General features: G+C 41.8%; 1 protein-coding gene across 3 annotated transcripts in view; it reads right to left on the minus strand.

Moving 5' to 3' along the window:
* LOC137149026 (MFS-type transporter SLC18B1-like) overlaps nucleotides 1-21,792 on the minus strand; it is a 39,456-nt gene that overhangs the window by 8,610 nt on the left and 9,054 nt on the right. Inside the window, exons 5-14 of one of the 3 annotated variants that reach the window (XM_067542243.1) lie at nucleotides 18,969-19,116; nucleotides 16,662-16,818; nucleotides 14,414-14,550; nucleotides 12,767-12,868; nucleotides 11,266-11,357; nucleotides 10,103-10,198; nucleotides 9,364-9,438; nucleotides 6,984-7,077; nucleotides 6,830-6,879; nucleotides 1,260-1,403 (exon numbers count right to left, since the gene is read on the minus strand). In XM_067542243.1, coding sequence (XP_067398344.1) covers nucleotides 1,260-1,403; nucleotides 6,830-6,879; nucleotides 6,984-7,077; nucleotides 9,364-9,438; nucleotides 10,103-10,198; nucleotides 11,266-11,357; nucleotides 12,767-12,868; nucleotides 14,414-14,550; nucleotides 16,662-16,818; nucleotides 18,969-19,116 — 1,095 coding nt within the window. Of the gene's footprint in view, nucleotides 1-1,259; nucleotides 1,404-1,466; nucleotides 6,578-6,829; nucleotides 6,880-6,983; nucleotides 7,078-9,363; nucleotides 9,439-10,102; nucleotides 10,199-11,265; nucleotides 11,358-12,766; nucleotides 12,869-14,413; nucleotides 14,551-16,661; nucleotides 16,819-18,968; nucleotides 19,117-21,792 lie in introns of those variants that run through there. The other 2 variants (XM_067542242.1, XM_067542241.1) reach the window with 2 other exon arrangements.

A 21,792-nucleotide genomic window follows, 5' to 3' on the forward strand; every position in this document is an offset into this window, starting at 1 on the left:
TTCCCTATTTCTTCATCTCTGTACAACATTTGGAGTTTCAAAGTGCTGCAAAAAGCAGCAAGAAATACCCCTGGAGGATATAGGTGAGTACTGCTTATTATTATTAGCTATAATAATAATTAATAATATTGGAGGAGAGGTGGGATGGGAATGCTAAGAAAACAGTCCCTTATTTTTGAAATACAATGTTGGTAACTTTAAGACTGGTGGCTACATCAGCAAAGCAGTGTAAAGGACACTCCGAGTTAGAGGGTAGGAGTGACAGCTATTTACTAATCTGGATTGTACCCTAGTATGTCATAATTATATTACTATCTTATTAGCTGCTGATTCAGGAGATTCCTGCAATCCTGACATATTACAATACTAAAGACGATATGATGTGTCTTAGGTTCATTAACATTTATTTTTCAAAAACTGGCATATTATATCCTCAACTAATGTTACAGTTTACAAAGTAAAAAAAGAAAAAGAAAAAGGTTGACAGCTTCCTTTACATTATAACTCTTTCCCAATTCTGGTTAACTGGGCGTTGGGACACAGAGATAGCAATAGCTTAAGAAACAAGGACACTAACTTATAAGGTCTGAAAGTCCTTCTTTGAAGAAATTCAAATTCAACTTTGATTTTTTGTTTGTTTGTTCAGTAGTGTTGGTCTTTACACTGTTAACATGTTAGCACTAAAACCTACTAAAATAAAGTTATTCCTTCATCTAATAAATATTTCTATTTCATATGTGTTCTTCATAAATCATTGCAATGTGACACCACAGAATATCTGTTGGGACTTGATAACAAAGATTGCCAGTTAACACTGATTGGATTTTGATTTTACTTAAATCGTCAAAAAATATGTTCAAGCACTAAATAAAGATCACTATGTCATGTCTCATTGCTCAGTTTGGGTTCAGATAAAAAACAACCTCTGAGCAGGCTTCCCTCATAGTAATAATGAACATTTCTGAAGTCCTGATCTTGTCCCAACACCCACATAGCGCTCACTGAAAAAGCAGAGCCCTTGTAACTTACATTTCATGTTTTTCTTTCAGATAATCCATCAAGTACATTAAATGAAGCTGAGAAACTGTAATTACACTATATTTTATGGGGAGAAAATAATAATGACAGACTTCTCAAATAGTATGTTCTTGCAATTAATCCACACAAACTGCTATGAAGTTAATCATCTACACTACTGAATGAAAAATTTTGCCTCGCCCCCACCATCCCACTACCCCTTTTTGTAGCAAAGACAATACCTTTCAGGGTCAGTACATGGAATCCAGTTCACCCGTGGATCTGGGATGTCCTCAAGATAGGGGTAAATGGTTTCCCTTGTGAAATCCCAGCCGTAAATACCATCTTCAGGAGTCACAATGATACGTGCACCCTGACAAGACAGACTAAAATAAATGAGTCTCCACCTAAATAAATACATCCAAGTACAGAATAATCAATGACAGTACCTGCAGGGCTGCTGCTTTGATGGCCCCTTCCAAAATGTCCATATTTTTGTTCATCAGCATCAAAGCATCTTCAGGAGAAACAGGTATTTTGGTGTCTTCTGACAATATAACTGAGTGCTCATACACTGCTGCAATGTAGCTGTCCAAGGCACCGGCCTCAAAGACAGACAGAATAAAAATGATAGCGTGAACATGAGGCTGGGAACAGACCATGTTTGAAATTTGGTAGTTGCTCAAATGGACCACAAATGTAAGGAAGTCCAGGGGATTAAATCAGAAAAGTGATTGCCTCACTTTGGAAACCTCCATTATCGGTTTAATCAAGGCATTCTGTTACAGGAAGTCAGCATTGTGCAACACATTGTGCAACACAGTTACCACATCTAGAAAGATGTATGGACACCATAAAGGACACAAACTGCAACAGTGAAGCTGTGCCATTTTAATTACCTTTCTGTTGTCATAGAAGTCACTGTGCAAAAGCTGCAGAAACACAGCACTGCTGATTTAGAAATAGTGTGTGTCTACGGCAGAGGCAATGGTGTGAATTCAAGGTTAGCCAGCTCCATAGAAAAACCAAGCAGGGAGAATCACAGCAGGATCCAGTTACATACTTATGCATGCAAAAGCCTTCTGCCTTAAATCACACAAGTAGTTTATTTACTGCAAAAGAACTGTTTGCATGAGTAAACCAAATAGGGTTTCACAGGAGGGGATAAAAAGCTGAACAGCCCACAATGGGGCATTTTAATAAATAAAAACTTATTTTAAAAATAGAAGATACAGTTAGACAACCTTGAAAACAATATTTTAGTAATGAAAACCAGTTAATAGCACACTGTCATTAACCTGTTCTGGTCCAGAACCATGTTTAACCTGAAAAATGCCCCAGAAAAACCGGTTGTAAAGTCAGACATACAGCCAGAATTATATAATTGAGAACACCACAGTATGAATGAACAACACATCCAAACTGAGCTTTAATTTACCATTACAGGCAATAAATAGCTTTATTACTAAAACTGCCCTGACATTCTGTTCTAAAGTGGTACAGGGAAGGAAAAAGATACATGTAATACAACTGAGCAACACACTACTTACGAAAAAACAGGCCAAACTGACCTTTAACCTCCTGTTCCAGGCAATAAAAGGGTTAATTATTAATATAATCCCCAGAACATTCAGTTCCAAAGTAGCACAGAGAACAAAAATATTGCATATAATACAACTAAGTGAGAAGAACATAATACAGCTAAGAGGGGGGGGAAAAAAAACACCCAGCTTTTAACTACCTTTTCCAGTCAATATATTGATGCATTATTGATTAAAGATATCCAGAACTGCATAGTCCTGAAGTAAAGGGAGAATAAAAATAATGATTAGACCTATATAATAGAGCATTGTATTAGACAAATGTTATACTTGGCAAAATCCAGCCGAAACCAACTTTTAAGATTGTACCAATCCCTGTGCAATAAATTGTATTATTACTATTATTAGCCTATTTGCGTTATTATTCTTATTATTGGGAGCAGAAAGAGGGGTAGGGGTAGCCTCTTTCTACAGTATTTTATTGCTGGAACCATTTCACATAGGGGGTTTTTTGTGTGTAGGGAACAGGTTCTGTGCTCCAATCTAAATTGTTTTGTGAGTTTTTTGTTAGTTTGTTTTTAATCAAAAATCAAATTATCTAAGAGTAGAGAACTGAACCTGGATCTCCACAGTACCAGCTTAGCACCCTAATCATTGGACCTTCCTCTTTAATGTACCTAAGTAGTCCCAATAAAATTAGTGGGACTACTTGGATTCACAAAGTTAACATGATTAAGCTTTTGTCCTGGAGATCTTACAGTGTAAGGTCCTGATCCTGCAGAGTATTTGGATGGCAGATAGCACCGCTCTGTGTTCTGCAAGTTCGCCTCATAGATGTGGGCTATAAATGTGAACTCCTGTTCCACAGAAAATTCTGAAGTTTCAGAAAAGTTTTCTTGCCAAAATGAAAAAAGTAAAATTCCAAAGTTTCCTACAGAATAGGAATTCTGAAACTGTTTTCAAAAGACACCTCAAGATGACATTTGTTGGGGGAGAAACCTCAATATTGATGCAAAATATGATATTAATAAAATTACTGTAACTGTTATGGGGTGTCCACCTCACACAGGACTGGAAGGGGTGAAGGTGGACATATAGGCCTATTAACTCCATCGGCTGCACCTGAAGGAAGAGCCAGGGAGCAGGGAATTGATTGCAAGCAGGTTCAGCTGTGCAGGAATAAGTGGGGCCCATAAAACCAGGAAGCTGGCAACAGATGGGGCTGTTGCTGAGAAAGGGCAGCTACTCCCTGGGAAGAGCATCTGGAGCTGGTACATCCAGGGCAAGGAGGAAAATCAGGAGTTGTAGGAAGCAGTCTAGGGAAAGAACAGTGAGGGCTGGGGGAGAAATGCCAAGAACTGCTGAGTTGAGGGACCTGGACTGGAACTGGGAGTAGACGGTAGGCCCTGGTTCCCCTATGCCCCTGAGGAAGTGGCATCCTCAGGCCAGGGCTGGAGAAGACTGCATGAGGCTGTTTGTGCAGAAGGACTTGGGGTAAAACCCCAGAACGGGGAAACACTGAGTGACCTGGCTGGAGGGCAGCGTCACAGCCTGCAGCAGTAGCTTCTGGGGCAAAAGAGGGGCTGTAGGCAAAGAGACAGAGGTGGAAGGACAGCATGCAACTGCAGGAAGGGATAGTGACCTGGTGAGCTATTCCCCAGAACAGCCAGGTGGAGGCACCATACATGCCGTGAGTAGAGCAAAACCGTCACAGTAATTTTTTTTAAAAATAAGTCATTACAAACTTGTTTGCTCCTTTACTGAGTATTAAGATACAGCTACAAAAGTGTTATAGGCAGCAGGCTCAGAATATACATATTTAGCTTTACAACTTTTCAATATAATTAGCTAATCAAAGAAATTCCAGGTTTCTGCTTGCATCAAGGAGACAAAGCCTGGAAACACTTTTAGAAATAAGCCTAACTGTGAAAGGAATGTAGGGTTGTGTTATCAGAGCAATACATCTAAAGGTAAAGTAGGCTTATGCCAACTTCTCCCTGCCTTCCCCTCCTCCCCACTCCAAAGAAACCCTTGAGTTTAAACTCCCTCCCAATTCAATATTCTCACAGTTGGGTCAGCTGAGGTGCTTAAAATAAAAACAGAAAAAAAATTCTGTTGGCAGCTTGATCTCACTGAGAGCACCTGGAGTTTGACGCTCATGCCCCTCTGTCTCTCCAGGACTTTAGGGAAGGCTACAGCAAACGTGGGGTTTATCATTAGGAGTGCTGCCAGCTGCTCTCAAGGGGTGAGGCTGACTGGAGGTTCCTGAATATAAGCTATGATGCTTTAAAGTGCTGGTAAGATGCTCAAGAGCTTTTTGAGACAGGATCTTGCATGTACTTTTTATACATTGAAGAAATAAACTCCATTATAGTTGCAGGGGTAAGTGGCCCAATTTGCACCTGTAGCCTGATCTATGAATCACATATTAATTATATGGTTTACGTAAGAATTCCCAGTTATTCTGAAATGTGATAGGTTCTTGTCCCAAGATTAAGTCCAGTATTATTAAAATTACTGTTTAGTTGGGGATCCCGGATGTGCACAGTTGCAACTCACACTTTAGAAACCCTTCTGTATTTAATAGTTTAATACATTTAGCAAAATCATAAGCATGATAGATAATGATGACAACCCAGCAAGATAGATAAAGAGAACGTAGAAAGTATATCTGAACATCTCTCTCCTCCTGCCTGCAGGCTGGGAATACAACTTTTATAAATGTTAGCTGACACCATTATGCCTAATGCATATTTAATAGGGGTTCCTTCCCTCTTTCTTATTTGTATTTCTTCACCCTACTAATGTTGGGATGCTCTTTTCCTATTCGTTAGTATATTAATGGTTTCAACTTATCATATGTTAATTCCTTGCCATAGCAGTCTTGTGGTCAGACATCTGCAGATATTCCCATCCTAAGATATCCAAAAGCTGATGTTAGCTCATGTTCTTGTGGTTGGCTGGTGTTGTTCTGGACAAACTTCCCCCTTAAACATTCTCAGTTTAGGGATGACTGTTTAGCATAGATAGGGATGACTGTTTAGCATAGATAAATGGCCTAAGTTCATAGACCTCAACCCTTATGTAACTGCTGAAGCCAATGTTTTACAGGATACAAGGCCTATAAGTTCCTTGCATTACTACTGAATAGAATAAATGCTAATGCTAACTATGGGGTACACACCCAGTAGCAATGCAAACTCTAATTCCACCCCATTTTCTTTCCATTGTGGGCCAAATTCAGTCCTGGTCTAAACAGGCCCAACACCATACTGAATATGACCCAGCATTTAATTCAGCTCTCCCATTCCCCAATATTAGCTTTTCCTTCCCACTCCTATGTTTAATAAGAGAACATAGGAGATTACAGACGTCCTTTCCACCATCACTTGTAATCTCATTTGGCTAAAGAAACTCACAAAATTTAGAAATAAAAAAGTTACCTGGTTTTATTTAACAGAGCATTACTCTCACTGCTTCACTATTTCAAATTTCCTTTGAACATCTTATGATATTTTAAACCATTATCTTCCTTTTAAAAAAGGTAAAAACACATCACAATAAAACATGGTAGTGACAGACTACCTGGGATAGTTCCACGGAAGATACAAGGTCAAAAACAGAACATTCTGAAACACAATTCCTATACATTGTGCAAAATCTCTTTTCAGTGCACTATACAGTGAACACATAAGCTGCCTGACATCTGATTTACCAGTTCAATCAATCCACATTCACCCCCTTCCCCCCCCCCCCAAAAAAAGCATTCAGTATTTAAATAGAGTGTCAGAACAGCAACATGGCAATATGTTGCAACTGCAAATAATCCACAATGTATTATGCATAATGGGAAGTGGCTCTAGAATTATGCAACACTGTGTTTGTGTGTTAAATCCACTCTTCTCATCAGTAAGTTAACTTAAAGTGAACGTTGATCCACAAATATTCCTAGCTAGGTCTCAGTAGCCAACAGGTGAGTTCTTTCTCCATTTGTGCCCAGAGGAGTCTGCAAATTGGATCTGTTCAAGGAGGAAAGGAAGGAAAAAGGAAACATTTTGACAGAACTCCTGGATACATTTTCATACATAATGCTAAAATTATTTAACAAAAACAAATGCAAATGTAGTCAGTGCCCCCAGAAATGTTTAAAGTCTTTCATTAGTCGGCTGATTTTGTGAAGAAAGACATATGGTTGAAAATCTGTATTTTCCTTAATGAAAACCTTTAAATCTGCTTTGAAATGGAAGAATAGAATAAAAGTCCAACAGTACCTTCTTCTTTGTGAGGCCTCTAGTATATAGAATATTCCAATAGCTAATCCCTTTAAAGAAACAGCCATCAATTATTACAGTTGTAATATTGGTGCAATATTTTACAGATGCAGTCTGCAATAAAAGCAACATGCGAGAATACTAGCTTACTTACACTTAGTAACGCCCAGCCTCCTTGTATGGCTGCAGCCCATTCAAAACCCAGCTTGTCATTTAGGAATCCACCTAATGTTGGTCCTACAAAAGATCTAAAAATATCAAAGAGAAGAAGTATGGGTATCTCCAAAAGAAGAGACTAGAATAGCTACAGGTAAGAGAGAGTCTTTATTACAATACATTGAGACAAGGTTTCAGATCTATAGCTTATGAACACACGGCACAGAGCTGCCCAGTACAAAAGGTGACTGACACAGGGACTCTGTCAGTGTAGTCCATACACCAAACTGAGATGTTGTGAAGTGGATGAAAAAAAGCACTCAAAATAAAAACAAGTCTATGTTTCCAAACTTGGGTGCTGTTGAGTCTTGTGATCATGCACAGTCCTGCTGATTTCAATGGAAACCTGCACAGGCCTGTGCTAGAACTCAGTGCAGGAGTGGGGCCTTGCATTTAACCTACTTATACTGGTGCCCGCATTTCATTTTCTGGGGTGCTGAGCACTTTAAAAGGTCCACTGACTTCAGTGTGCATAGTGAGTGCTCAGCTCCTCTGAAAGCACAGTGCGGTGTCATTCTCATGCAGCAGCACAATGTTGTTGTTCGTTGACAATTGACTTCACTTATTATTTGTATTGAAGCAGTGCCTAGAGGTGCAGGCCCCATTGTGCTAGGCCCCTTTCACAGATGGTCTCTGCCCCAACCATCTTAAAAACAAGCATAAACTGAGACAACAGATCAATATAAACAGATGGGGGAAGCACACTGTAGCATTGAGACAGTTACCATTAGCGTAGCCAATGAGTCACAAAATGTCAGCTGCCTTGTAACTGACCCATGCCATGATGCCCATATTAGAACTGTGAAGTAGAAACCATTTTAAAAAGTTGCTTCAATTTACACAACCTAAAGACGTATTTAGTAACAGGAGAGGACTTGTATGGGCGACCTTGAACTGCACCTATCTATACTACGCCCACCATGCTGCTCATGTATTCCCAGCATTGCTCTCAACTGGCCAGCACTAAGCAGAACAGCCAGCATTTCAGTACTCAGCTGCCAATACTGATAATAAAGTGGGACAGACGAAAATCCTGAAAAATGCAGCCCAAAGGTTTGCACTGCTCTTACCTATGTGCTGCTCTCAACACAAGTGGGGTGGGCAGAGCACTGACTGTGGTGTACCTCATATCTCACCCCAGCTTTCACAGTTGCAGCCACTGAGTGAGTGGGAGAAACTGAGGGACCCCTCCCCTCCCCCCCCCCCCCCCCCCCCCAGGCAATGAAGGGGAAAGGTGGCAATTGGGAGGAGAGAGAAGGGGGAGGACAGAGGGCAGAATTTGGGGATAGTGACGGGACCTTCACTGCATCCTTCATTTCAGACACAAGCCTCCCTCTTTGTAGTATTGGGAAGTTAGATATCTATCTTTAAACTAGTCCTCAGTGAGAGTTTGGATAGCCAAGAAGTTACCATGCCCACAGGGGAAGTGAAGGCTCACCCAGACTTAGTCAACTGAAATTATTTCCTGGTGAAATGGTGGTGCCTCTCACAAGGAAGATTAGTTTAGAGTCTAGGGGGGGTGCCATGACCATTTTAGTAAGGCTTGCAACAACTCACATGCCTGGCAATGCATGGCATTGGGAACCACCCAGGGCATCATTCATGTGGTGCAAACTCACACATCATACTGTTCTACAAAATGGAGTCTTCTAGGGGGCCAGACAGAATCGACCCACAGGTCAAATCTGACCACAGATTGCCCGTTGGACAACTCACAGCTAGTTGGGCTTGTAATGCATGCCTTTAATATATAGAGAGGACCCTTTTAAAGAGCGTGAGGTCCAATGCACCTGTCACTGATTACCTGCTGCCCAACCAGGCTTAAGAAAAGGCATCTGGGAGACAATAGAAGTGCAAGGCCTATCCATGGATTTCTCCCAACATAGAGAAAGAAGAGAAAGTTACATAGGGTGCTGCTGAAAGGGTCTCTCAAGGAAGCAGCCAAGAGCCTGGAAACACAGATCCACCCCCCAAGAAAGAGGGCTGTGCAACCCCGGAACCTGAGGGGACAGACTACAGGCCAGGGAAGCTTTATTTTGAGTCTAGGCAGAAGGCACTTTATTTCAAATGTCTTTGGACTTTAATAAAGTAGAATCCCAGCAGGGGAATTTCATCTTATATCTTTGGACTGTGTGGAGTTTTTAAGGGGTCCTGAGAGCAGAGGAAACTGAGGCAGAGCTTTGAAGAGCCACGCTTGGCCAGCAGGGGACACTAAGGGGGAAGCAGGCCATTTTACACACTTGAGCAGCCCAGCAACATTATGGTAACACAGAGCAACAAAAACACCGGAAGTTTATAAAGACTGACTGTGTACCTACCCTAATGACCACATTGCACTGAAGAGTCCAGACACCAGTCCTAACACACTTAGCCCCTCCTCGAATCCATTCTCACTAGAGAAAGACAGATAGGTTATTTCCACTAGGTACACTACTTTCCTTTTAAAGAGCTGCGGAGCAGGATGTCCACCCCATGTGGAAATACATTAACATACACAGGACTGCATCCATCGTAGCACAGAGACCCCCTCTCTGCACAGAGGATCCACAAGCTTTCTGCCCCATGCCATGCCCATTTAGCCATCTTGCACCACCTCCCTGGGAGAAGGGAGATAAGGACAATGCTAAGTGGGATTCCCAGCACTACGGTATCATCACCTTTGACAGTGTGATAACTGGATATCCATGTCATGCATAATCAGGGTACGTCTTCACTGACGGCAGCAAATTTGCCTCTGGCAGATCGATCTCTCTGGATCGATTGAGCGGTCAGTGAAGACCTGCGCTCTCGATCTGGAAGTCAACGTGTTAAAACCACCCTCCCAAGTGGCACAACGCAGTGAAGATGCCGCACAGAAGAGGAGTTATGAAGTAGCTTGCGTAACTCCTGTCGACTGCCGCCGAATTTGAAGGCAAGTGTAGACCAGGCCTCAGTCTTGTGATGGGACATAGGGGAAGGAAAGCTGACAGATGGTCCGGAAATGCTGTCCGGAGATTATCTGAAGAGCTTCCAAGTATTAGTAACACAATTAAAGCTGTGACAGACAGTATTACTTACTAAGCACAACTGAGTACCTCAGGGAACAGTGGGATACCAGACATCCCAAGGGAAAAGCCAGTCAAAACCAGCATTAGGACAAACATCCAGAGTTTGCTGCAAAATAAACATTTAAAAGAAGTTTTACACCATTCCTTTCAAATAAAGCCTTACTGTCATTATTGAGGACTGTTACACCAGCTCTCCGTGATTCAGAGATTAGTTTTCCCTTCCAAAGCATCATTAGGTGTAATATTAGTTTTAAAATTACCCAGTAAATAGTTCTACATGTTTTGACAGAAGAGATTTCTTAAGAATGAAGCTCCACTCTGAAAAAATGGACTTTGTGAAAAGTAAATAATTCTGTGATTTCATGTTTGCTACATCAACAGATTTCCTTATATAAGGAGCTCAGTTCACAAACTGAAAATGGTTTAACCAATTGCTGCCCCTGCAAATTGATCCTAGGATAGTTTAGTCCAAGTTGTATCAATGTAGAGACAGAGGAGGAAAACCCTACAAGATAGTTTCCTGAAGTTTTTCCTCCACTCACCCCTCCTCCCACAAATGTTTGAAATTGGTTGTTATTCTTCAAAAGTTAGAAAAAAATTTGACCAGCTCTACACCTGGGCAACTCTTGGCACCAGTGCCATTTCACAGATAACAGAGTATATCATTTGAAGACAAAGGGGTAGAACAGGTGGCTTTACAAATGGAACACAAATGGTCTTCGTATTTTTTTTTTTTTTTTTGGCAATGATTTTCCATTGACAGCCATTTCAGTGTCATGAATATCTAAGTGGAGACAGGCACTGTAGTTTTTGACTCAGTGTAGCTAGTTGAGGTAAACACCAAATGTGGGCTCTAGTGTTGACCTGAACTAGCTACACGGAGGTAAAAAAACCATAGTACCTGTCTCCACTTGAATATTACATTAAAGTGGCTCTCTCGGTGGGATATTCCCCACAGTGAAGACATAGTCGTAGCTAGTTCTTGGGATGCACAAGTCACAAAATAAACCACTTTGCTCTCCCGCAGCTATGTTGGTCCTGGAGGACTGACCAATAATAAGAAAACTGAACTTTATTATTTTCCACCCCACACACAGATTAAAGTGAGTAGATACAACTCTGAATAGACTCAGTTGATAGCATTAGATAGAGATAAAAGGAGGTAAACTGTACCTTTCAATGTGCAAAATGGGAGCAGGTCCCAACAGGAAAAAGGACAGTGCCGTCAGTAAGCCTCCAAAGACCATAAACCATTTCCTCAGGTGCTGTGAAAGAGAAATTAAAGTTTGGAATAAATCCAAACTCAACCAAACTCTTATCTGCTAGACGAGCACATACGTAAATGTAATTTGGCTAAGGCACTTCTGAAAACCCAAACCCACCAGGGGAAGAGATGGAGAAACATGAAAGATATTTGGGATTTCCTTTCCTTCAGAAGCAGCTCACACCTCTAATGGTGAAGGGGGAGAGGGATTTAGAATAGTTGTCTGGAGAAAGTTAATATTCGCTCCTCATAACAACACAGTACAAGTCATTACACTCAACATTAGTTATGCGCCGCAGTATCGCCTATTCCAAGTGTAAGATGCTGCTGTAGTTATAATAGGTACCAGAGGTGAATTTAGAGTTTAACTTGACTGCCTCAGACCTCCAAAATCAGATGTTAGAAGTGGCCCCTGGGGAAAGCTGCTTTACATTATGACTGGGACTCCCCAGGACCCCAGCCAGCAATGGATGCACAAGAAAAGCACTGATCAGTATACTTCCTAGTCCCTGGCAAGTACTCCATACTACACAGGTTGCATCAGGTGGTGAGGACATCTCAAGCTACTGTGCCCCCACTCTAAGCAAATTCTGCTACATGGGGCCCAAAGATTGTGTTCCACTAACAGAATGATTCAGATCCTACTTTTCTGCAGTGGAAACAAAACAAAAAAGAATGTACATGGGATGCTGATGTGAGATTAATAGCTCCCACTACCGTCAAGTGAAAGTGGACAATGCACCTCATTTTGGACATACAGTGCCTCTGCTTTTCCTGTTTTCCTCAGCCAATTAGTGACAGCCAATGGCAGTAGTGCATATCACATTTCTACATCAAAAAACAGTGAACACATTTTCACTTATGATCAGATAAGACTTAGATAAGAATCTCCAAAGATAAAAGACTGTCACGAGTCTCCTACACCATGCATGTTCCCAGAGCTCATTTGAAATATATTCATACATTGAGAATGTGAAGATACAGCAGGCCAAACATTTTCCTAAGAGGAAAAAGACAATTTCATGATAGTTTGTTCACTCTCCCATACCCCCCTGCTACCAGCTCTACTTGAAATAGGGAGGTATACCATGCCATACAATCAGAGGTATACCATGCATTAAGCCCACCTAAAATCCTGCTCTATACCAGCTATAATATACAGTAAATATAATGGACAAGTATATGTATCTATTTATGGACTTATGGTAGCACCCGATCCTGCAAAGGGATACATGCAGGTGGGCCCTTTTAGAGTTCCATTGACTTGAAGAAAATGGGACTCAGCGCAGATGCAAGGGCTGTGAAGAACTGGGCCCCGGGTCTACGACTTCAGAACAGAGACTCTGGTTTTTTTAATTTGCATAGCCATGTACCTATGACACTGTACATGCAACGAGAGATTATACTCACTGGCATTTTATCACTTAGAAGCCCAAGCAATGGTGAAGACAGAGAGTAGGAGAGCGCCAAACCTAGGAATACTAATCCCACATAACCAGCTGGTAATTTGAACTGTAAAACAAAATTTTTTTACAAAAGCACAGAATTAGCAAAGTATTCCATTAATCTCATCTTTTAGGTTAAGTGCCTGAAGTCAATTTTTTTTCCCCCCCTATTTCTATGTGACGTATATTTTTCACTACTTGGATATCAAGAGTAGATTTTGGGTTCCCTTCCCTACTTCGAATCTCTTTAGTTCCATCAGGTATTATCAATCCACTAACACACACAGTTCAAGTCTAATCTCAAAAGGGAACAGAGATTTGCCTCCAATCCACAATGCTACAAATTTAATAGCTCAGAAGCTGGGGTTGATTGAAATCTACATTTCAGAGGTTGGTATTAAGTAACTCTAGGATTCACATCACCTCTAATTTTTAGTTTGTTAATAGTTAGTAGAATACTATATAGCATTCATAGCTTCCTATTTGGTACATTTATTTTAAAGCATGACTTGCCTTTAAAACACTTTCCTCCCCCAATTAAAAAAAAATAAAAATCAAATCTTTGGCTTTTAAGTCAGAAAAAAAAGAGTCAGCACAGGGGATGGGAAAGAGAAAGGAAAGGAGTGCACACTGCAGCTGCAACAATAGAATGACAAGTTAGCATGTAGTAGAGTAGAGGCTTTGTTCACTTGTCATTTGTCTTTTCCTAGATTTATAGACCAATGCCATCAACAATTCACAATTCTAGATTAAAAATCTCAGTCAGTTCAAATGTTCCAGGACTGCAGCTATTGCAAAGTCTGAAAACGCTCTTCTTACCCAATCACATGCAAGTGAACCTCCTACCATTTACACTCGCATTATCTGTACATACCTAGCCAAAGACAGGAAATGCCCTGCAACAGGTAAGAATCAGGACAAGTTTTGCCTGTGAGAAAGTAGCAATTAAACCTGGTTTTTCATGTTTCCTGATGGGAAAAGACAATGACAACATGAATACATACTTAATGTATATGTTAGCAGGCACTTTATTTCAACCCCTCAGGCAAACATATAAAAAAGTTATATTATGGATAAGTAATAAGGCCAAGATAGTGTCAACAGAATAGACTGTTGCAACAGGTAAAGTGTTTTGTGTAGTTAAAAGTAGAGATGGAGCCAAGACAGCTCATACCCCAAAATAACATTATTTTGCCCAAGACAAGGTTCTGTCACAGTGACTATTATCCCATAGGCAAACAATTTACTTATTTTATCTGATAGACAGTGGTGCATGAGAGGGAGAATTGCAGTCATAGTTTGAACCACAGAGAAGCCACTTGCAACTGGAAATAGCATATATTTAAGAAGAACGAGGGATGGATTTTCATAGCTGTTGAGCATCTATGATTGCAAGTCAAGTAAATGGGAGCTCTGAATGCTCAGCGTCATGGAAGTCAAGTTCCTTTGAATGGAAAGCGAGCAGTACAATATCAGGCTCAACTAATGATGATGATAAGCACATTTGATAGAAGAAGATTTATTGGGACATTGATTTATGACTTCAGCAACATGAAATACTTTTAATCCAGATAATTTAAAAATCAATCTTTTACACATTAAAACGACTCACCTTCTCTGAAACGAAGAGTGACATAGTGGGATCCAAAAACGTTAAACATGCACTTAGTGAAAATATAGTGAAACAGAGAAGTACAATTTTTGGCAGAGTAATGAGCATCCAGAATGAGTCCTTGCTAGCAATTCCATCTGTATTAAAAGAAGAAAAGAAACTGTTCTTTGGTAGCATGGTTTGTGTTTTGATATGCTCACAACCCACTTTGTTGCATTCAGGATTCCATATTCTCCCACTCCCACTACTTTGATCATCTCGCACACGACCTGTAACATTCTCAATGTTGCTTCAATTTATCTTTGGACATTGTTATAAGATCAGATTTTTTTTAGCCTCCTAACTTGGAAACTAGACAAATGAAGAAAGCAATCAGAACTTAATACCTTCAGTTTCGAACAAAGTAGTTGGGCAACTGCTTATTGAGTGACTAAGATGGTAGAATAGACAAAAATAAGAAATACAACCACTTCTCTACAATACCTCATCTGCCATTACATGGTATCAGACTAATTAATCTAGTAGTCAATTCTGGCCTTAACATTTAAAAAACAAAAAACACCCAAAAAACCCATACTGAACATCATAAACCCACATGTGGAACTTCCCTTTTCGTGTTTTGTTTTGTTTTTTGTTCAGACACAGGCTACCAAAGTGAAAAAAAGATCATCAATTGTCAAACCAAATCCATTAACATTCATGCAGTTACCTGATAAGCCTTCCTGCACCTTGTGTATGTAGTCAAGACAAGGAACTTTTCAGTTGCCATTGTGATCTTTTACATTTCTAAATTATGCTCCATGGCCCTGAACCTGCAAACACTTCAATATGTGTATGATCTCATTGTGTGTACAACGAGACTGCTACTGACATGCATTATCTTCAAGATCAGCGTTTATGACTATTGGTATAATGGACTTCCACATTGCAGAATTCCAAAGCTGAATGATTCAGAGTATTATATCCAAGCTATAAACATCTTTTGAAGACAGACAAATGGTTAACCAGTGTATCTCAGCTAACAGTACTAAGCAGGATACAGACTCATATATATAGGTGGTGCTTCTTCTCCTGTGATTTGTTATAGTTACTATACCATCCCTTGTGGGCTTTCTATAAATCTTAGAGTGTTTAGCCATGCAGTTCCTCTTACCCTCCAAAGTTATTACACCTGTAGTATTCTATTAGTTTCATCCCCAGCAATGTGGTAATGACTATCTTCTAACATTAGGCTGTTTATGCTACATCGGCAGATACCTCCAGCTACTTTCCTCCCTCCCCCAAACTGGGCCCTCCAAACTTGACCTAATGAAATGGAAACACAGCATGAAAATTCAAGGCACCGCATGCAGCTGGATTCTCTTCCACGTGTAAAATATATCTTGCATTGTGGAATGCAATACATAGGAGTCCTTTTGTCCTCAGTACTGTAAGCCTCCAACTTGCTAAATAGCATTGAGGTGCAAAGGGTATATCTACGCTGCAAATAAATAAATAAATAAATAAATAAATAAATAAAAAGGACCCATAGCAGCCAGTCTCGGAGACCAGACTTGGGCTTGCCCTACCAAGCTAAAAATAGCAGTTCGATGTTCCTGCTCAGGCAGGAGTGGGGGGCTCCCAGACTTTCCATGGGTTTCAGAGCCCAGGCTCCAGCTAAGGTGATCAGATACCAAGTGTGAAAAATCAGGACAGGGTGTGGGAGGTAATAAGCACCTATGGAAGAAAAGCCCCAAATATCTGGACTGTCACTATAAAATTGGGACATCTGGTCACCCTAGCTCCAGCCCGAGGAGGAACATCTACACTGCTAGCGTTAGCTCAGTAGTGTGAGCCCAAATCAGTTAATCCAAACTCGGAGACTCACTGCCACAGGTCTCTCTTTTTCTTTTGCCGTGTAGACGTACCCTAAGACAACTGATCATTTACAAGTCCCAAAGCGAAGAGACAGATCTAGAAAAAAATCTCACTTCATTTCAATGCAAGTGTCTACAGGGACGGACACAAGAGAGAAGGTTCATTCCAAGTCATGTGCACCCATGATTTTTAGTTATGTAATGATTCAGGATCAGAGCCTTGTTGAACAATTAGTTGCTGTTTTGCCACAGACTTCTTGTGCTTGATCCAGCTCCAGGGATCTCATAAGGACAGCTGAACACATGAGGAATTAAAGGGTTTTACTAGAGTATGCATCATCCATCTCAAATTTGAAATATTGATCAAAGGCAGTGGAGGGAAGAAAGCCTACCGTATTTTGGTAAGATGTAGATGTTCAGAGGCACCAGGATCAGCACTACACATCCTAGTACTATAAAAGGGACTTCATAGCCAAAGGACTGATACAAAAAGCCACCTAGAGGCGGGCCCAGCACCAGTCCAAGCCCTGTAAAAATTTCAAGAGTGCCCTAAGGAGGTGAGGGGGTAGAGAAGGGGGAAAGGAGAGAGAGAGAACAGAGGTTAGTAGATAGAAGCCAGGCTCTGACATTGATCTAGAGCTAGAACAAATCACAGCCATCAATTACCACCTTTACATGCAAGGAAGCAAAGGGAGTCTGAAGGGTTGTCTGGGTAAAAGCTAATTAAGTCTCTAATTCCAGCTCAGAGAGGGCAAGACCAACTGTACTTCTTACTTTTTCAGATTTAGCCACTCACATGACACCTAATGTACCCACTTCCTGGGGCAAAAGACCTGCATTGCTGTTCCATATACTCAGTACATATGCAGAAAGGCCAGCAATGAAGTGATTACATTTCCCAAATACAAAATTACATTAGAATCTGAAGGGGAGGACTTAGTAAGCATATGGTGATGGATCATCATTGGGGGCTTGGGTAAAAGATGTCTTCAGTTGAATAACTTTTCTACCTACCTACACTTGATCAAGTTCAACCCCTGCAACTATCTAATGAAGTCCATCAAGTTACAATAGGGATATGTTTGATCCATTAAGTTTGGTTTCTTTTATCAGATGCTACCTCAAAGAACAGGATGAAGGAGGCCTACATGGACTTTATCTCCTCTTGTTATAGTACCATTAGTCCCCATTGTCAACATGTTACATCATTTGATCAGACTATGCTTAGACCAAGACATTTTCCTGAAAAAGAGTAGTTAGTCATAATATCCATTGAAAAGTTATAGAACAGTGACAAGAAAGCTCACGTAAGGGTTCGTCTACACTAGAAAGATGTACTGCTTTCACCAGTATTATTATTCCCATACATGAAGGAGAATAACTATACTGATAGAAATCACTTTTATACTAGTATACCTGTGTTCACATGAGAGCTTTTACCAATATAACTATTTTAGTAAAAAAAAAAAAAAAAAAAAAAAAATAGCCAACGATTAAAATACTGGTATAACCTAAATGTATACCAGGCTTAAGTCTCACCTTGGTCTCCTGAGTTAATTTGTTTAATTGGGGGAGGGGGAGAGGACGAGACAGAGAAATAGATTTTTATGTCACAACGCTGTAGAATCAATATGGCAGTCCACTTCTATGATTCTAGCTGCTAACATAGGAAACCGTGATTCTAGTTATTTTCACAGATATCAGATATGCCCTTCTATGTTACCTCTCATGGAGGAACAAAATGACATCTGTCAAAAAAGTCCACCTTTAAGTACCTTCATGACCTGGGGCCTTGGATAGGGAAATGGAGGATTAGATCTTGTAAAATGTTTCCCCCCCCCCAAGGAAACTTTTATTTAGTCCCACCCCCTTCTATCTAATTAAACAGCAGCACCAACTCCTACTCCAAGTCTCCAGCCATGTCCACTTCTGACATCCCAACTTCTACTATTGCTACTGGCTTGCTCTTTTTAAAGCAAGGGTACAGAATTAGTGTTATGCAGTGTTTGGTCGGCAATCCCTCCCTTCCATCTACTCCTGGTAAAGCGATCATCAGTGCAGATGGACACAATACCACAGGGTACTCTGCAGCAGTCCCATTAGAATGAATGAACCTTAGAGGAAAAAATCCCAGATGTGATGGTTTAACTCCTCACTGAAGCCTCCGGTTAAAGCAGATTATTAAGTAGAGAGCTGTATGATAAGCCAAGCCATTTCCTTTTGTCATTTAGGTCATATACCATATGGAATTCCATTTTCATGAAGACTAAGCTAAGAAAGCTTTCAAGTTGTATGTTGTCTGTCAGTATCCTACCCATGTTTCAAACAAGACTGGCAAATGGATCACAACAAAAATATATTAAAACCCTTTCATCAACTAATTCTCAGAAAGTCATAAAAGGTTTTTATTTTCCAACACTTCTGCATGTGTTACTGAAGGAGCTCAGTTTTACATCCTCATTCCTTCCATTTTCCAGGACCTGCATAATTTTTACTGCACCTGAATCATGTTTATTCCTTCAGGCATATACATTTTAATTTAAATTAGAGATTTTTGTTTGGGGATTTGTTTGTTTTGAGGAGCTTATACTAGACACTTTACAGTGGCTGTATGGCATGCAAAATGCATAAAGATGTAGGAAAGTCATTAAAACATTTTATTCTGGACATTTGGTTATGATGTGTAGTTTTGTACATACCATTACTGTAGCTATATTATTGGGGAAAGCATTTGCAAGGATAGAAAATGATGCCGTCATTGCTGCAGCAAAGCCTATGGCATCCATTGCTCTAACCAGAAAACACAAACCAACGAATACTGGTCCATCAGGTGCTTTGTCCAACATACTGAAAGAACAAACAAACGAAATTTAGCAAAACAAAAACTAAAATCTTTAAAACGCAACTGTAACGTAAACTCCTGAAATCTTCTAGAGACAGTATGGTCTAGTGGTCAAAGCGCAAGCACGTCACTTGTCCTCTGTCAAATGAGAATAACTCTCACCTACCTATCACATATATAATATCATATAAAGAAAGAGCTTGAAAAGTTTAGAAACCTAGTAGCCAAAGGGGGCTCTCCCATCAGCAGAGTCCAGGGACAGTGAGAAGCTCAGCTCCACTTTCACTCCCAGTTGCTGTGGAAGATGTGGTCTCTGGACCTTGCTTGGAGACTCCAGTTTTTGCATGTGCTTATGATTAGTATATAACTAGTATATTAGAAGCTTCAATATCTCTGGGGTATGTCTAATAGCACACCGTAAATCCACCCTCAGACCCTAGCTTGAGTCCTAACGCCATCCCCCCTTACCACAGATATTCTGATTTGGGTCTGTAAGCCCTCAAGATTTGAGCCCTAGGACCCACCAGGGTGTGTGTGTGTGTGTGGATGTGTGTGTGTGTGGGGGGGGGGGGGGAGCGCGCGCGGCGGCAAGGGTGCGAGTGAGCCCAAGCCCTATCTTTTTGAAGCATGGATGCAGCTTAATCCTGGTCCCTAGATATGTGGCCAAAGGGTCCGTCAACATTATACCACAATCCTCTGGGCCTGCTTTTTTCAGGCCTTCACACCCAAAATTACCCCTTCAATTCCCAGGAACTGGAAGCAATCCATCCTTTCCATGATGACCACTGAACTGGGAACACAGTCTCCTATGCTCCCTATGCTCAGCAACAAGCAGCAGCCTGTTTTATTAATTTAGATGGAATAAATGGGCCAAAGGTGTTAGCATAACCCAGTCACTGTTTAACATTAAATAGCATTAAACAAGTTTTGGGACTTCAGCCTGCTTAGCACCATAGCAAACCCACCAATAAATATCCTTTTATTAAAGATACAGAAGAGGAAAAAATAGTTAAAGCATTTGAAATGTGAAGTATTAAATAAGGCTTTCATTTTAACAACATCACTTGTTCCCTTTCCCTGTAGAGAAGAAAAAAGTCCATGTTTGACAATCTCTTAGATGGTATTTGTAGCCATGAGGGGTGGTCCCCCTCTGAGGAGGACCCAGAGAGGGAGCCAGACCCACCCTGGCTGATAGAGCCCTCCCCCAGGGGAAGTCCTGACCAGAAGTAGGGGGGTGGGTCCAGGCCTTTAAAGGCCCCAGGGTCCGCACCTGACCGGAAGCAGGGGGGGCGGAGCTAGGCCTTTAAAAGCCAGGCCGGTGAGCTTAGTTAAAGAGGGATGGCTGAAGGGGAAGGACGCATCTCCTCCCAAGCTCCTAGCTAAGGCCGGGCCAGGGAGCCGCGCTGAAAGGGTGCGGCCGGCCTTAACCCCAGCCTGGGGATCAGCGGAGGCCTCCCCCTGGTACCCCACGGCCTGGGAGCTGGAGGGGGGACCACCAGAGTATCCCACGGCCTGGGAGCCGGAAGAAGGCCCACCGGGGTTCCCCGCTGACTACGAGCCTGAGGAGAACCCCCCTGAGACACCAGTGGCCTGGGAGCCGGAAGCGAACCTGCCGGAGCAGTACAGAGCCTGGGACCCCGAGAACTTACTGGCCCTGCCTGAGGCCTGGGGGCCCCAGGACCTGGAAGTGCTGCCCTCTGAAGATGAGCCCATGGAGCTGCCCGAGCTGCTGCCTGTGGATGAGGAGGGCCTAGCAGGCCTACCACGCCCCAACGACCCAGAGGAGGCAGGTACCGGGGGTTTCGGGGAGGAAGAAGCCCAGGGATAGCCGCAAGTTCGTGGCTGAGTCAGGGGCAACTCGGGCGGCGTGTTGCGGCTGGAGCCCCGCTGACCCCGTGGCAACCACCTTTGCCACTGCCAGGGCCCTGGGCTGGGACGCACTGGAGACGGGCGGGCCTGTGTCCCCCTCCCCCTTTCCCTACCCACCTGGAGAAAGCCTCACCCGCCATACAGCTCTAGAGAGCGGCCTGCCTGAGGGCCGGGTGATAAACTGCTTACTTGGCCAGCCCTGCCTGAGGGCCCAGCATTAGACGGCTTGCCCAGGAGGAGGGCCCCAGACTGCTCCCGGTGGGAGGTAGCCGGGAGGGGTGGACCCCCTCTGAGGAGGACCCAGAGAGGGAAAAGCCCGGACGTTGCTCCCCGCTTCCAGGGGCACGTCCACAGTATTAAAGATGGTGTAACTGTCATCCCATGTGGCATTTGGGATTCAACTGGAGCTGGGTGGGGTAGCAATGTCATTTGGGTCCCTCCCTCTCTCGGCCCAGGATGAGGAAGACCCAGGGACCCAGGAAATGGTGGGAGCGGCAGCTATTATGGTGAAGCTCACTCCAGAAGTCTATCTACTCTTTATTTGTTGGGGATTTGGTTTTTTTTTTTTTTGTTGTTTCATACTTTCCCCACATGGTTTTTCCCCCCCCCTTTTTTTTTTTTTTTTTTAAATAAAAGGATCCCAAAATGAAAGTGGGTGGAATACCCTCTACCCTTATTATTTTGTTCACCAATTAGGCCTAATATATGAAATACCAATTTTGATTTAACTCCACATCTGTTTATAAGCCAAGCATAATTTCATAGACTCATTTCAACAGTCTTTGAATTAAATCAACATAGCCTTTGTGATT

This window comes from Emydura macquarii, unplaced genomic scaffold (assembly GCF_026122565.2).
Source record: "Emydura macquarii macquarii isolate MOO-44397 ecotype Brisbane River unplaced genomic scaffold, CSIRO-AGI_Emac_v2 contig_705, whole genome shotgun sequence".
Taxonomy (NCBI): Eukaryota; Metazoa; Chordata; order Testudines; family Chelidae; genus Emydura; species Emydura macquarii.